The 17500-nt window shown below is 41.2% G+C and overlaps 2 protein-coding genes across 2 annotated transcripts in view; both read left to right on the forward strand.

Annotated features, from left to right (window-relative positions):
- The first annotated feature begins 7343 nt into the window (after positions 1-7343).
- On the forward strand, positions 7344-10056 carry fmc1 (formation of mitochondrial complex V assembly factor 1 homolog). Its single transcript, XM_080447491.1, has 2 exons — positions 7344-7508; positions 9484-10056. Exons 1-2 carry the CDS (start codon positions 7380-7382, stop codon positions 9685-9687), a joined length of 333 nt encoding a protein of 110 aa, XP_080303617.1. The 5' UTR covers positions 7344-7379; the 3' UTR covers positions 9688-10056.
- Positions 10057-12562: 2506 nt separating this feature from the next.
- LOC308098995 (heme-binding protein 1-like) overlaps positions 12563-17500 on the forward strand; it is a 25178-nt gene continuing 20240 nt past the window's right edge. Inside the window, exon 1 of the mRNA XM_080447489.1 lies at positions 12563-12875. Coding sequence (XP_080303615.1) covers positions 12798-12875 — 78 coding nt within the window. The 5' untranslated portion in view covers positions 12563-12797. The remainder of the gene's footprint in view (positions 12876-17500) is intronic.

Genomic DNA, 17500 nt, shown 5'->3' on the forward strand with positions numbered 1-17500 from the left:
TAAAATACAACCACTATTCTTTTATCTGCAGATATTGATCCAGGGGGGTAATTCAGGTGTCAGGACAACAACAGCAGTAAGAGTGAAAGACAGGAGATGTACTGTCCAGGTAAGAGTCAAGAACCATCCAAAATAGTTAAGAATAAAACTAGAATAAAACAAGATGAAAGACTGAATTAATGAATTAATTATGTTTTAACGTAAGTAGTATATCAATAAATATACGTGTGAAATCTATCTCAACAGTAACGGTATATATGGATGAATAGGTAAACCTATCAATAGTGAGCATATGAATGAATATACAGTATGTACAGACTATCAACAGTGAATGCGATGTAAAGGGCCTTCAGCAATATCAGGATTAATATATATTTTTTTTCCTTCCTATTATGCCAATACCTATAGTTTCCCCATGTAGTCATTGTTGACCCTACTGGTTGGTTGGGGAGGGTGTAGACATACGTGCAGTGGTGGACTGGCCTTTTGACACAGCGGGCATATGCCCGCATTGCCCGGTGGGCCGACCAATAAATGGGCCAGTGGCCGACACGTTATTTTAAAAAGAAATATTGCCCCGTCTTAAGGCAACTCCGCACCAAACAGACTCGTCCAGACTATTGCAGACTACTCCAGACTGCAACAGACTGGTATTCGGTTGGCAAAAGTTACCATTTAAGTCTGTCAGCCGACTGGCCATTCATGTGCTAATTTGACTTTTAGCGTGCCAGCGTTGCCAGGTCTGCTTATTATAAGCGACTTTGGGCTTGTTTCCCTGCAAAGCCACTTAGGGATGTTCCCAGCGTTTTTTCTTCACTGACGTGCAGTGGTGTAAAGTAACTAGTACATTTACTCAAGTACTGTACTTAAGTACAATTTTGAGGTACTTTTACTTTACTGGAGTATTTCCAATTGTCTATACTTGTACTCCACAACAATTATCTAGTTACTTTGCAGATATAAATCATTATGAAACATACATTAACCACTTTAGCCCTATTTTGTACCTATAAGCTATTTGAAAATAGCAGATCTACAAGCTCACAACGTGTTGCGATGCACGCGTTCTGAGCTTGTAGATCTGCTATTTTCAAACATTTTTGTACTTTTACTTTTGGTACTTTAAGTACATTTTTTATACCAATACTTTAGTACTTTTACTCAAGTAAATGTTGAATTCCGGACTTTTACTTGTAACAGACTCAGAGTACATCTATTGCATTCAAGCCTGGAATTTCGTCATTTTAGGGCAAGGGCCACTTGGCCTTTGGTGTTGTAATTTTTTGGAGGGCACAAAGGCCCTGCCCGGCCTTCCTGCCAGGGCAGGAAGGCCATCCAAAAAATAATAACGATTTTTAAGTCCAAAAAAGATTTTTAAGTCCACGGAAATAATGCATTTAACTTGAAGGTTAAGGATGATTGTATTTTAATATATTATAAGAAATAGTATAACTATCTGTGAAATATTACCCATTTATTTCACAAAATAATGTGTTTGGCAAATGACCAATATTTAGTTATATAGGTCCTCAATATGTTACATTCAGCCCTGGACCTTCACTGACTGAAGTAGGGGTCACATTAATCACATTAGATTCACAGAATGTATTTTACCCACAAGTTATTTTCATTCAAATGAAATGTGAATGAACTTGCACTAATAATGACTTTAGTTGATTTTTTCACTCTTTAAAATATAGTATTTCTTAATTATTAATAATTACTGCTTGTAGATTGGCTATTTTCACGATTTTAAATTGTTTTTAAATAATAATAAAAAAGGAACATACAAGATTTCCACCCGACAGCCATAATATATAGCCAATATATGGTTCTGTATCAGTATATGAGTCCGTTTTTGAAGATTTCATTCTAATTGGCTACTATGCCTGGAATATGAATTTCATGAGCCTGGGTAGGTCACCCTGGCTTGGCGGAGATATGCCCTGTAGCACACTCCGCACAGCAGCAGCAGCAGCAGGTGAAAGCAATTCACTTAATTGCTCGTTCTCTCTCCCTCTTTCCGTCTCCTCAATCTCTCGCTCGCTCTTTCTCTCTCAATCTTTCACTCTCCCTTTTTTCTCTCCCTCTCTCTGCCGCTTTTTACCTCTCTCTCTCTCTCAATCTTTCACTCTCCCTTTTTTCTCTCCCTCTCTCTGGCCGCTTTTTACCTCTCTCTCTCTCTCTCAATCTTTCACTCTCCCTTTTTTCTCTCCCTCTCTCTGCCGCTTTTTACCTCTCTCTCTCTCTCTCTCAATCCCCTCTCTCTGCCGCTTTTTATCTCTCTCCCTCTCCCTGCCGCTTTTTATCTCTCTCTCTCTCTCTCTCTCTCTCTCTCTCTCTCTCTCTCTCTCTCTCTCTCTCTCTCTCTCTCTCTCTCTCTCTCTCTCTCTCTCTCTTCTCTCTCTCTCTCTCTCTCTCTCTCTCTCTCTCTCTCTCTCTCTCTCTCTCTCTCTCACGAGCCTATTCATGCAAATGCTTGAACTCCCACTCAGAAGGACATGTTTACATACTTGCGCATTACATATTTATACATAAACACGGATGCATGTGACTCCGTCACTGGACAAATTTACACACCTGCTCCCAATCACCACAGCGCAAAAGTAGGGCAAATCAATCAATCTCTCTCTCTCTGGGGTGCGCGGATAGGCCTTAGGTTAGATCACATATTTTAATAGTTTTTTTTGGTGAGATCTGACGTTCATAGTGACAGAACACTATGCAACCAAAAAAAAAAAAACAAAAAAAAAAAAACAGAAGTCTCGCTAGACGAGATTGAAATCTCGAGATTTCAATCTCGTCTAGCGAGACTTCTGTTTTTTTTTTTTTTTTTTTTTTTTTGGGGACAGTGTTCTGTCACTATGAACGTCAGATCTAAAAAAAAAAAAAAAAAAAAAAAAAGCTATTAAAATATGTGATCTAACCTAAGGCCTAATCCGCGCACCTTTTAAGCTGTGGCGGCTCAGGGGTGGAGTTATGAAATTTTTCTACTGTACCATTCATCCTAAGATATCATAACGTCATAGAAAAGGTAAGAAAACTTTAGTCCAAAATTCCCCTTTAATGGACCATACTTGTATCAAGAGTGACATATCTATTCACAGTTTCAGCCATATATTATACATAAACCTAGACCATATTCCCTTTAATGGCTTTGTTTATATTTTTAACAGTCAATAAAATGTTACCAAACTTAACTTAATAATTGAGTATACATCGGTGGTTAATTATAACTCATGGACATCTCAATTTTGTTTAGTCAAACTTTTCAAATCAATCCATGTTTTAAAAAGCATCAAAACTTAACAATAACATAACTTTGATGGTGAATTACCATGCAATAATATTGTATCTGTTTTGATTACCTATCTTTAGCAGGTTTTAAAGCTGTACAATTAAACTTTTTAAAGGTTTAATGACATTCACTTTTTACACCACATTCAAAAGTCTTTGTCCTGGTCCTTCAAAAGTGTACAAAAGTTTTAAGTGAAAATTCCATTCCAGTGATCCATGGCAGGTGTTTTTCTCTCACATTTCTAAAGCCTTTCAACTGCAATGAAAAAAGAAATCTTGCCTGCGGGTGTCGCTGGTGAGGGATTTTGCCTGTCAATCATCGCCTCTGCTCCGCCCCCCCCAAAGGAAAGAATAGGGGAGGGGAGGGGCAAGGAGGAGAGTGGGCGGGATTAATTGACTGTGACCTCACTGTCGAAGGGCCAAGCTCAGATTACTTTTCAGCCTAATTATTCAGAAAACCACAGACCACAGAAAATCCACTGTATGTTCTAAGTTCAGGTTTTTTGGGTGTAATTGAGGTCATAAAACCCCAAATAAAACATTGAAAATAAAAAAAGTGAAAATGAATGTCATGATACCTTTAAGTGAATACAATGCTTTTTTGTCCAATCTTATGGTAGAGTAGGTTATAACTTATAGTCTTATACAATTGAGGTGGTTGTATTTGGTCTCCCTGCTCTTCTATTGCGACATTTAGATCCTGTGTCTGGTTTAACACAACTGGTTGACAATTGGTACTGCCTGCAGGTCAATTTCTTCCCTGAGCAAGCAGACAGGCTCTATTTAGTTCAGTGGTAAAAAATGTTGCACTTGCACAGGAGACCCGGGTTTGAATCCGGGGTAAAACGTTAAAGTTACAGAGCTTTAAATCTCTGCACGTTGATTTTCATAACTGGGTTTAACTGGGTTAAGTGACTAGAGGCCTGTAGCACTCATCCCATAGTGAGCAAATGCTTTATGTAAGAGAGCATGTCAGAGAGCTGATCAACATGCTGCCAATTATACAAGACCCCCTACAATTTTCCTACCGTCAAAACAGATCCACGGACGATGCCATCGCTACATCACTCCACACCATCCTCTCACACCTAGAGAGAGACATGGCCCGTGTGAGGATGCTGTTTATAGAAAAAAGCTCAGCGTTCAACACCATAATACCCCTCAAACTAGACACCACCCTCAAAAACATGGGTCTCTACGGGAATTCACGCCATATGTACATTGTTTGTCTTTGTTTGTATTTATTTCATTATACCAGTTTATTCTGTGTTTATGTCTCTGTTTGTTTTTGAAAAAATATAGGGAAAATAGGGAAGCACTTTATAATTGTTTGAATCGTAACTGTATGTCTTTATCCTATGCTTCACAAAACATGGGTCTCAACCCCAACCTTTGCAGCAGGATCCTCGACTTTATGTCAGAACGACGTCAGGTGGTGTGGATGGGGAAAACAACTTCTGCCGCCCCTGACCCTCAGCACGGGAGCCCCACAGGGATATGTTCTGAGCCCCCTTCCCTACTCCCCGTACACCTACGACTGCGTGGTCTTGCACAGTTCCAACCAAGTGGTCGAGTTTACGGACAACACCACAGTGATAGGCGTGATCACGAACGACGATTAGACAGCCTACAGGAGAGAAGTGGAGAACCTGACAAAATTGTGCCAGGAGAACAACCTGGCTCTAAACTGCAGCACTGCCGTGGAGAGGGACATAAAGTTCTAATTCCTGGGGGTGCACATCACTGGAGGACCTCACCAGGAATGTGCAGACGGAGCGGGTAGTGGAGACGGCACAGCAACGCCTCTACTTTCTCCGACAACTAAAGAAGGCTGGCATGGGCCCCAAAGTCCTATCTAAACTAAAGGAACAAAAATAAGTTTTACTCTTTTGCACCTGTGCACAAGATGTAACAACTAATACAACCTTGAACCTTGAAACCGTACTGAAATGAATGGAATGCGCTTTGGGAAATGGTTGTGGGCTAAATGGGCAAACCATGCCAGACCATGGTCTTCAACCAGTCAGTTGTACCTGCTTATCAGTAGACTGCCCCAACGCTCCTGATTTCGTGTATAGAGGGGCGGGTGTAAAGAGCCGGCGAGAGACTGCGGCTGATCCCATTGGTTCACCGATCTGTCCGTCAACCCCCGCCCCGTTAACACAACATTACGAGCGACGCCCACTGCACTCTGGTTGGTTGGGAAGTGAAACACTTCCTTATACCGAGTACACCGACGCGCTGGGCCAGGCTTTTATTTTTTAGCAACACTAAACAATAAAAGCCTGGAGATCGAGGCTAGCTTATCAGTGACAGTAAACATAGATATCATTGTTCACAAGGAAATATAATAGTAAACCCACCACCAAAAAAAGAAAGAAATACATAAATAAAAGCAGACAGTTTAGATGGCAAACCTCCTCTCTTTCTTTTTGACATTGCACACACAATGTACGTATATATACAAGGTATCAGTCCACATGGTCATGCCTTACTTTAACGTTGTTGATGTTACTACTGATACTATAGTAGAAAATACAAGGTGTTGCTATTGCTGCTTTAGTAAGGTATCTTACACGTTATTGATGTTGTTACTACTGCTGCTATAGTATATAATAGAAAATAAAAACGAGCACTCTCAGTCTGTATATGGTGCAGTTTGCGGGTGCACGGCTCACAAAGATTCACAGTAAATAAAGCAATAGCCAGCACTCCGAAGTCCTTCTGGTACTTTTAATTGATATGCATGGACAAACACAGCACACACGGACGCGTTTCGGCGTCAAGCCTTCCTCAGTCAGCGTGTATGTATACCATAGACTGTATTTGTATACACGCTGAGGAAGGCTTGCCGCCAAAACGCGTCCGTGTGTGCTGTGTTTGTCCGTGCATATGAATTAAAAGCTATAGTATATACACACATTTTCTGCATAGGCTATACGATTATGCCTTATTTAAATATACTTTTTTCCCTCTCCCTTTATTGTGTTACGCTGATGTTGCTATACTGCTGACAGCTTCTTCATATTTTGTTGTTGTGGCACAGTATTTTTTGAGGACCCAACATACTCGCATCTCACTGCTTGTACCTTTATGAGTAGTGACAAATAAACCTTGATTCCCTTGATTCTTGATTCAAACTCCCACACCTGTTGTTCACTACTGCCGGCAACTAAGCAGTTTCACAGGAACATAACCTCCTGTAAGTATCTTACTCACCTTGACCATGTTTGTTTAGGAAGGGAAGACATCATCACTCCTTTTGTTTGTCTGGCAAGATTTCCCTTCTGGTTCACTTATTTGAACAGTCAAAATGAACAGTCACAGCTCCAGCTGACAGCACAGGGAAAGGGAGGTACTGGCCACCTCCAAAGACAGGGTCCTGGAGAGCATGTGAGTGGAAGATAGAAGAGATATACTCGAAAATACTGTAGGTGAAACCACTGCGATGTGAAGACAAAATATACATTTTCACCATTAACGTATGCACTGTAGAGAACTATTATTTTTATATTAGACTACACCAGTACACCTATAGCCTACTGTAGAAAAATATCCATTGATATAGGGATATTATATTTACATTTGATAGACTGTTTTGTGCTCTTATGTGCACTAATATATCACCTAAGCTCCTAAGGAGGGCGACATTTCACTGTTTACTGTAGCACTGTTTTCTGGTAGGTTGCTTGTAAAAATTGGTGGTTGCGGTTTTTTGGGGGCTTGTTTCTAAAGTGTCGTTGCTTATTTGGCCTTGTTTCCTAATGTTGTTTAAACCACGTGTTTCTCAAACATTTTGAAGTCAAGGACCCCCAAATTAATATGTATTTGGCTGCGGACCCCCATCTGAAAATATTTTATGCCAGGGACCCCCATACGGGATTTGTGTTGTTAAAATGTTTCAAAAATATTCCTCATTATTTTCTTCCAAGATTTGAAAATAGCCAATGTGTTTAAAGGGAAAGGGGCTCGCTTCTTTTTGGCTTGTTTCTACCACAACATCTGGCAACACTGGCTAGTAGCGTTCAGAGCCTTCTGCACTGGTAGCATTAGCATAGTCACTCAGAACAACACAGACAACCATGGCGGCGCTGTCCTCGCCTCTCAGAGCGTGCCGTGGAATCTTGAAGGAGTTGCGGACGATCCAGGGGCCAACTTATAAACAATCACTGGCTTATAACTATGTTATGGATCAGTTTCGTAAAAACGAGGTGAGTCTCCTCTCCAACGAGTAATGACTGTACGCACAGTGTAGCTGTTAGCTAACAACAGCCAGGCACGGTACTAGAAAGCTAGCAGCACAGAGCATGTAGTACACACTTGACAGTTTTATTTGCTTCTGGAAAGTGGTTCCCCCTCTTCGGCCATTTATGTTTTTCGAGAGCAATTTAACGTGTAGTTACAGCTCACGTAACTGCAATTGTGTATATAACATTTGACTAACAACAACAACAATACACTAAGTCTGCTCAACGACACAGTCAAGGTGACCCGTGTTGCCAGATTTTTGAACAAGCCCAAATGAAGCGACTAGGCTACATGAGCAGTTTTAGCCATGGTTCACATGACGCTCGCCTGTCATGGTATGACAGTCATGTTTCAGGGCTAGAGCAGTTTAAACCTATATGCATTGGCTATTTGAAAATAGCAGATCTTGTGAACTTGTAGATCTGCTATTTTCAAATTAATCTGGGGGGGGGGATTAAAATGTGGAATATTCTAACACAAATCTGATGCACAGGTCCCTGGCACAAAATATTCTCAGTTCGCAGACAAATAATACATACAATTGGGGGGGGTCTTTGACATGAAAATGATTGAGAACCACTGGTTTAAACAACAGCAGGAAACGAGCCCAAATAAGCAACTACACTTTAGTTTAGAAACAAGCCCTAAAAACCGCAACCACCAGTATTCACAAGCAACTTGACAGAAAAACAAGCCCAAAGTCGCTTATAATAAGCGGACATGGCAACCCTGAATAAGGTGACCGTCCAGAGTGACCATCATTCTCACTTGCTTAGGGCGTAGTGTCGATAAACACTCAGCTAACTGTCTTGACAACCAGAAAGCTGGCATCATTTACAAGTTGCTTCCCTAAGTTACTAGAACCGAATCCGACTCAACATGGCACAACATTGATTTGACACATATTAGACTACTAACTGTTGTATCTTTAACGGAACTTACGGAATTCTTGTGACTTCATTACGTTAGGTTTCAATTCGCAGGAACTTGGAGCCAATCGCATCATGAAGTTGTTAATTGATTAACGTTACGTCATTAACTAACACAATTGTTTTGAGTTTTTAGAACAGTACGACATATAGCCACTAGATGTCGCACGCGAAGTTGTTTCAGACCGTTCATTGCACAACCTGCGTTTTTTGTGAAAGTGACTTTTTAATTGATTGAATACTTTATTAGTCAGAAATGTAAACAGCCGGTAGAAAAGTAAAACATTAAAGCTTAAAAGATAACACAAAAAAGTCCTGGGGACTTCTTTCCATTGTGGTCCTATGTATTTAATTGAATTCATCAACATCGCATACAAAATAATAATTACATTAATCTCCCCTTGTGGTCTCCTGGTAGAAGATTTTTCAGACCAATTTAAAAAGAAACTAGTATTATCCTGTAATGGATTGTGTCATGGCATTCCACATTTTGGTGGCAGAGCAGTAGAATGAGAACTTTCCTATGTTTGTTCTAAATTTGGGTGTGGCTGTGGGTGTCACTCACTTTGGACTTACAGGTATGAGGGTAATGAGGGCATTGTGTCTTTGACCATCTTAAATAATACCACCACTCATGTCAAGTGATCTTTCGTGGTTAATTTGCAACATGCTTTAGCTCTGTAGATTTAGGTTACTTTTGTTTGGTGTGATGTTTCAAGATTCATGTAACATTCTAGGATATGGCTAGCTAGCTTCAGGTAACATTTAGATCTACTCTCTCTCTCTGATTTGCTTAACCTGACCTTCCTTATATATCATAGGCAATGTAGGTTTTAGCCCACATTGTACATGTTTATTTGGTAAATTACGGAAAACTCATTGTAAAAGATTGTGTGTGTGTGTGTGTGTGTGTGTGTGTGTGTGTGTGTAAAAGCCAAAAATCTTGTATGATGCCTCTGTCAGATTTATCTAATTATCCTGTGACCATCTTTTCTCCCTCCCCTTACAGGTAACAGGACAGAGGTACTGCCGTGGCCAGCAGGAGGCTCTTCATGCCTCACACACCTATCTCTGTCTGTTGGCTTCAACCAGGAACCACATGGCCTTGCATAACCTCTACCATGCCAAGGGGGAGCGCACCCGTGAAGAAGTGGCTGGCATGGTGGGTCTCAGGTTGCCCACTCAACCAGGGGGCAAAGGCTGGGAGAAATGAGAAGGTGTTAGAAGTTAAGAAGGTGGCTGTACTGGGTCTAATTACACCGTAGAAATGGATTCAGTTACTTCTCCAAGATTGATTGATCTTTCCTGACACAACAGAAACAGTAGGTTTGTCCCTTGATTTAATAGAAGGGAATGGACCTAGTTCTGGTGTACAGTAGTTGTAGACTGGAGATCATGCCATCGATACCCAGAGAGAGATTGGCAGAGAAGACATGGCGACTGTAATTAAGACAAGGACTGGTATTAATTGTGAAACTGGTCCGGTTTCCTTCTGGCTGCACAGCAGTGACTGTAAAATCATGTAAATACATTTCCATTTTGACTCCTGTCCCATTAAAGTATGTGTTACTGTTTAATTGAATCTGTTTGTTGGTTATTTTGTTTGTTGAGATACATGGGACCATGTGTTGTGATAACACAATAATAGTTGGGGTTCATTTATCTTTATTTCCTTAAATGACATCTGAGAAAATTGCAGCATTCTGAATGTATTTGGTCAGAGGTTATAAGGTAAATGTATGGTTAAATTAGCCAACTAGGCAGTAGGCATAGCCTCATTTTTGAGGACGATACAAATGATTCAACAGCAAAAAATCAAGCATTTGTGTGTAATTGAGAAATGTAATATGCATGTGAGCTATTAAAGGTTTTTTGACCTTTCACAAAAATGTGCCTTTTTAGCCAGAGGTGATACTGCAATCAACTAACAGTGACAGGAACGCTACTGTTGTACGGAAACGCCACTAATTCCCACTCCCAGACGTTCTGGGGGTGGGGATATGTATTCCCACTCCCAGACGTTCTGGGGGTGGGGATATGTTTTTGCTCCATGACTCGCTGTCTATGAGACTGTGAGCAAGTAATATTGGGACATTGTAGGACCGATCAGCGTGAACTTTGCATTCACACTACCAGTAGGCCAAGGAAGAACCTACACACAAAATTGTTCAAATCGGCCTCATGGAGGCGCTATAACGGTGCTGCATGTTTTGGCCTATAACTCTTGAACCATAGGTAGAGAAGCTAGTTTGGAGTCTGATTTGAGTAGGCTACCAACATAGTTTGAATACATTTGCACCTTTATTTATCCACATAGGTTCACTGAGCATGCATTCTCTTTTTCAGCAATTTCCTGCATAATAGTTATACATTCACAATCACACCTGGGAGCAGGGTGGGTGAGTGTTGCACTTTCCTGCGCAGATTTTTCCTGACAGTCTGGGGTATCTGACCAGGAGTCTTTAGGCCACAAGCAAGCCCCTCTAACATTTAAAAGCCACCTCTTGAATCTGTTTCTCATGTAGGACTACACTTATGATAATTACATTGAATCCAAAACCTATTTTCATGTCAGGGGCCCTTAAACGGTATCAAATTGAAGTCCACTCCATAGCATAAAGCTACCATCTGTTTTCTATCCCCACTGCCCAGTGGGTTTGTAATATGTGGTAGGGGCCCCAGTGTTTATCAACCTTTTTTGTGCCAAGGCACACCTGGCATAGCCAAAAGATCCCAGGGCACACCTAGATATACGGTATATATATATATATACACACACACACTAGGGGTGTGCCAATACACTAATTTCACGAAACGATACGATACGATATTGGGCACACAAACAAATATTTCTGTTTTTGCATTATTCAGACATGCAAACTTGTAGCTTTTCAGCTTCCACTAGCCGTTTTGAATCCAAATAGGGCAATAGTGTGACACCTGACCCGAAAAAAAACACTGTTGTCACCCTTTTCACCTCGGGGCTGTTTGCATGCCTGATTATTATTATTGTTAAAAAAAAAACCATATTCAAACGGCGCGGCACACCTCAGCAGTAGCCCCGGCCCAAAATTGGGACGTTTGCCAGGGTTGATAAACACTGTGGTAGGCTATTGAGTAGGTCTGTGGCGATGCCCCTCTTGCTGCCCGACTTTATTATTATTTTTATTGAGTGCTTACATTCTGTATTCCCTGGGACTGTTTCCTCTTCCCCATATAAACCTCTCTTATATATATATCTTGCTCTGCTGTGCACACACAGCACAATACAGCTATTTTTTTCATGTGCTTTTTCTGTTTCCTCCTGTTCTCCAATGGTGACTAACGTTGCTTTCAGTCTGAATTTAAATAGATCATCCCTGAAGCTAAGCAGCATACACATGACACATGGTGGCACACATGCGCACTTGCGCAGCTGCAGGACCAACACAAAAACGCACACATGCTGAGTGCTGGAATGCAAATCCAATGCATACTGACAAACCAACAGCTAGTGTCAAATTATATTCCATTAAAATCATAAAATGCACAGCATATCTGCACCCCACTGTTTTGTGCATGCATACTGACATACATAAAGCAAGAGGGAAACGAAGGATGTAGGCTAAGCCTATCGATTGCCACCTAATGTTGGCCAACTTGACGTTTTCTTGGACATATGAAATAGGAAGACATGAGTTTACAGTCACACATCCCTGCACCTCATTAGCCATTCAAGTTTAACATACATTTTTTATGTAGGCTAGTGCAACCCGAACCTATAGGTCAATTCATGCCAATAAACAAACTAAGTCGTGGAAAATGTCTCCGTTGGCATAACATTGCGAAGTGTTTATACGGTATGATTGATAGGCGGTAATATATAAGTGGTTGTCAAGTGGATAAGAGGTACATTTAAGAGCGAATGAGGAGAGGGGGAAGGCGGGGCCACCGCTGGTCAAACTGGATGCTGGATATACTACTCCGTTTGGTTTGATAGAGGAGAGAGAAGTCATTTGTTTAAACGCTTACGTTTGACACAGAACAGAAAAGTCAGTTGTTTACTTAACGTATCTTAGAAACGAAACTGTTGTAGGCTATATGAAAAAGAGGGGGTATTAATAACATAGCGTATACGCATTAACTGGAACAAACTGCGCACATATCCTTGGAGGATAAATTGGTCTTTGCTTAACATCTGGATTATAGTCCCAAGGTTTCAACAAAGTAGGAGGACCGTCTGCTAAGAACAAGTTGTTTTTAGAAGAAGTGCAACGACCACCATAGAGAACAGGTGTAAAGGGGCAGTGCGCGGAGAGGAGAGGTGACCTGTCTAAAGAAGACATGTTTGGGATGATAAAGAACTCCGTCTTCGGAAACATCGATGAGACGGAATATAAATTGCTCAGCAATGACACAAAGGTAGGCATTTGTGCTGATACCCCCCATCATAGCCTTCCTCCCAACTTACACATATAGTTTTGGTAATAAGATTTGACTTGTAGCTTACTTAATGCGTCGTTTTCTTAATGTCTTTGCGATTGGATAGCCTATATAGCCTTTATGACCAGTAAATACATTGAGACTCGTTTGCAAGTATGCACTGACCGAGGCAGAAAGATAACTGTCAATGTCAGAATTAGAATAACTTTATATTGTCAATTTCCTCTATTACTTACATAAAGAATATGAAATACCGTTCCCCAACTTCCCCTCAGCCACTTGCAGTGCAACATAAAACATCAAACATTAAAAAAGCATAATAAAAGTCAATCTAAAACCCATGACATAGACGAAAATGTACAAATGTAGGCCTATCCTTTATCCGACGGCATATATAGGCATACATTTATAATGTTTAATTCCGTTTTTCAATAGTCTTTGACAATTCCTTAAACGAGCACACCCATATAACCCCTGATTGACAGTCTGTCCAGTTAATTGCTTGTGACCTATGAGGCTCCTGCTTTGTCACAGTGGGGTGTAGCTCTGGTCCATTAGAAGGAGAACTCCATGAACTCTATGGCCCAGAGCTAAGTGGGGTGTATATCAATATCAGGGCAACTGGCATAGAGTGTAAACTATGCAAACATTTATCTTGGGACCAAAAAGAAAATACATAAACAATTAACAGAACAGGCTATTAACCTCTGTACAATATAATATGTCATGTAGGCTATTATATCATGCATCATCTATTCTTTTAGTATGAGATGCTGTGCCACATATCTCACTGATAAGGCATATGCCTTTTCCTGTATACATGTACAGTATGTGCAGATTCAGGTGTGTGTGTGTGTGTGTGTGTGTGTGTGTGTGTGTGTGTGTGTGTGTGTGTGTGTGTGTGTGTGTGTGTGTGTGTGTGTGTGTGTGTGTGTGTGTGTGTGTGCGCGCGCGCATGCGTGCGTCTGTCTGTCTCCTGTGTGTTCAAAGATAAATCTTGAGCTCAAATGTGAAGTCATTTTGTGTATTCTGATACACTAACCATTTAGGTAATTAGGGGAATGACGTAGTAGGACACTGAGATCACTCAAGATTGAACAAGGTCATGCCCTCTGTGTCTGTCAGTCATTCTCTCTCTCTCTCTCTCTCTCTCTCTCTCTCTCTCTCTCTCTCTCTCTCTCTCTCTCTCTCTCTCTCTCTCTCTCTCTCTCTTCCCTACCTCTTTGTTACCATTTTGTTTCCCCCCCCCTTTGTGTCTGTGTTTCTGAATGTTTGAGAGTGAGTGTGTGTGTGTGTGTGTGTGTGTGTGTGTGTGTGTGCTTGCGTGCGTGCGTGTGTGTGTGTGTGTGTGTGCGTGCGTGCGTGCGTGCGTGCGTATGTGCACCATGAGTGCAACTGTGTTTGTCTGTGCATGTGCGCATTCCAGTGGGCCCAGCCATGTGTACTGTTAACTGAAGCAGTACTTAATTGCCATTTCAAGATTATGCCTATATGCTCCCGTAACCTACTGCGTCTGTGTGTATAATCGTATAAAGTCATGGTACATGCAAGCTTTGAAATCGGATTTGTTTGACATGCTTCTGTATATTGGGTTTCAAGAGCTTGGCTAATGTCTACCTTTTGACAGGAGACAAAGCTAGGAAACAAAGAGCTGCCAGCTCAATTGACCACACATTCAGGGAATCAAGTGACCCAATCAGACACTTTTACCCATGCACCGAGAGAGAGATTCAAGACATTACATCACATACTGGTAAAATTGTTTTGGTTTCAGCTCCTTGACATTGTAGCAACAATAAAAGTAATATATTTAAGATTAGCTAAGAAAGAAGCAAGGTAGAAACTACAGTAAATATACAATAATCATAGCACACTCTGTCGTGACCAGAGTGTGCTATATATATGTATATATATATATATATATATATATATATATATATATATATATATATATATATACACACATAAATACATACATAATATATGTCCTACTATACATTTAAGGAATCTCTGTCTGTCAGTCTGTCTGATCTGCATTTTTCTCCCTCCCTCCCTCCCGCAAGTGACCTTGCACTGGGCCATTGACCATTAGCATATGAAGACAGTCACGAACCACGCCATTTGTCACTTTTTCAAAATTTCAGTTGTTTGTTATTATTATTTTTGTGTAAACACCAGAGATTTGGAGTCCCTGCACATGCCACGGGCTATGGAATCTGTTGTCATGGTTTTGAGTAGCTGCTGGGTGGCCTTAGCTTTGGGGCTAACAGTATACTGTACAAACACACAATGCCACACAGAGAACGGCAGAACAGACAGCACTACAAAGTTAAAAAGGACTTCAATTTAGCGGCCCTGTCCACAGACATCCTTTTATAGGGTTGGCACACACACCACACCACACGCAAACCAATCTGGGAACCCATCGCCAAATGAAAAGGAAAAACAGCGCCCTCTGCTGTGTTTTACTATCTCACTTGGCTCTGGGAGGAAGTCGACGTAGCACACGTACGCAAGGAAACCGGGGTTTTGGTCTGCCTTAAATTCCTTTTAACAGGTCGTTCATGAAAGTCCTTGCGGTCTTGTTTCCAATGAGAACCTGTGAGCAATTAGGGGTTAAGAGTCTTGCTCAGGGACAAATTTCATTTCATCGACACATATGCTGGGCTGGCCTGGAATCGAACCTGGGGCAATCGGCGGGCTCACTAACCACTCAGCTATGGCCGCCCCTTAAGCCTTTCACTTCCGGTGGTGCGACTATGTTTTCATTCCCACTAACAATATTTCTACACGGAACACTAACACCACTTCTCCCAGAGAACATGGATCGTTTTGGTTATAAGCCCACTTGTTTCTATGATGAAAGAGCAAGTTAAAATGTGAATATCTTTCCGTGGTTTTGTCTGCTCCGAGGACGCTATTGTTAAATGAGTTTCGGTTTGTTTCTAGTGGGGAAGGATCGGCAGACACGTAAATCCCGCCCACTACATTTGATTGGGTAAAGCGCGGCCTGATTCCTGATCTGAAGGCACGCCCACTTGTAGGCCAGTGCGTACGCGATATGACGAACCCCCCCCCCGACAGATTCAAACGCAGAGCAGAATCTATTCTTGAGAGATTACACGCAAACAGGATGAATACAGGAGCGCTCCTCTCCATACTGAGCACATAAACCAAAAGCCTACATTATCTTCATAGTTTGGGTGCGCATAATCCCCGGGTATGGTCTAGTTAGCATACAGTATGCAAGGGATAATTGACGGCGAGCCGGTCATTGTTGAGAAATAAACCCTGACAGGGTCATTAGATTAATTATTACACGGCTACTTAATAAATAAATTGACACGTTGACCCAAAAGTAACTACAAAATTAAGTATTTCCTTGTTTACGGTATTACGGTAATGAGTGTATTTCATTAATTAATGCCATGTGCGGCCGTCCGTCCAATACGGTCGCCTCGGAAAACAACAGGAAGTGTTGATCAAATAGAATAAAATTTTAGTCACTGCATTATCTATTTCTCGCTTCAAATGTTTAGCTGTAAATTACATTGTGCGTTTGTTTACATGGCTGCCGTGTGGATACAGCATAAAACGGCGCAGCAGGTGCTCTGAGTCTTTGATAAGATCTGTTATTGAGCTCAGCGGTCATTACCCAGAAATAACACACCGCTGAATTCAGTGATTGACCAATCAGAATCAAGCATTCAACCAAGCCGTGTAATAAATATATTTATGCAACATGCCTTCAATGTCTGTTGTTCATAAATCTGGTTGCCTGGTGGAAATAGCTGTCCGAGTGCCTGCTGGTCCGGCCCCTTAGGCTACGGTACCGCTTGCCAGATGGAAGTAGCTGAAATCTGTTCTGACACAAAATAAAAACAGAAAGGCAAAAAAAGAATGCTGAGACCAGTCAAAACCCCTCCGGAGTCATGTGATCAGGATGTATCAGTCAGATTTGTCATATTCCATTCCAATTGCCTATATTGACTTCCAAAGTTTGCTGGCTCTGGGTAGCCAACCCGGCCTGGCGGAGATCTGCACTCCGGGGAGTGCACCTTTCTAGTGACAATGTCATATTTATGTCACTATACAGAGCTGTGACAGGAGAAAAGTGAAACCACAATCACAAGTCATACTCGAAAGACCACGCTTTAAGTATTGTCAAATCTCTGGACTTGATTGGTGTCAGGTATTGAAATCAGAGCATGTCACCTGATCTATGGTGGCGAGCCAGCTTGACTCCAACACCTTAGGGGCTTAATTAAAAGGGACATAGAATACAGATGACACACACACACACACACACACACACACACACACACACACACACACACACACACACACACACACACACACACACACAAAATCAGAGGTTTGTGTGATTTGTCATGTCAATGTTGAATAAAGTAAACAAAATAAACAAATTAATTAATTAATTACAGAGAGCTTTATCATAGAGAGAGAGATTATTTTATCAGGATGTGCGATGACAAGATAATTTCAAAGTTTCCGGCTTGATTGTGCCTCTTGTCAACCTAAATCAGAGCAGAGCAATCATTATATACAGTAAGATATGTAGCAGCACACACCCACACGCACGC

Source organism: Gymnoscopelus braueri (genome assembly GCF_963280865.1).
Source record: "Gymnoscopelus braueri genome assembly, chromosome: 13".
NCBI classification, from domain to species: domain Eukaryota; kingdom Metazoa; phylum Chordata; class Actinopteri; order Myctophiformes; family Myctophidae; genus Gymnoscopelus; species Gymnoscopelus braueri.

Coding starts and splice junctions, on each gene's coding strand:
- fmc1 (XM_080447491.1), top strand. CDS start 7,380: ATGGCGGCGCTGTCCTCGCCTCTCAGAGCGTGCCGTGGAATCTTGAAG. Junction 7,509..9,483: donor ATCAGTTTCGTAAAAACGAG/GTGAGTCTCCTC, acceptor CTCCCCTTACAG/GTAACAGGACAGAGGTACTG.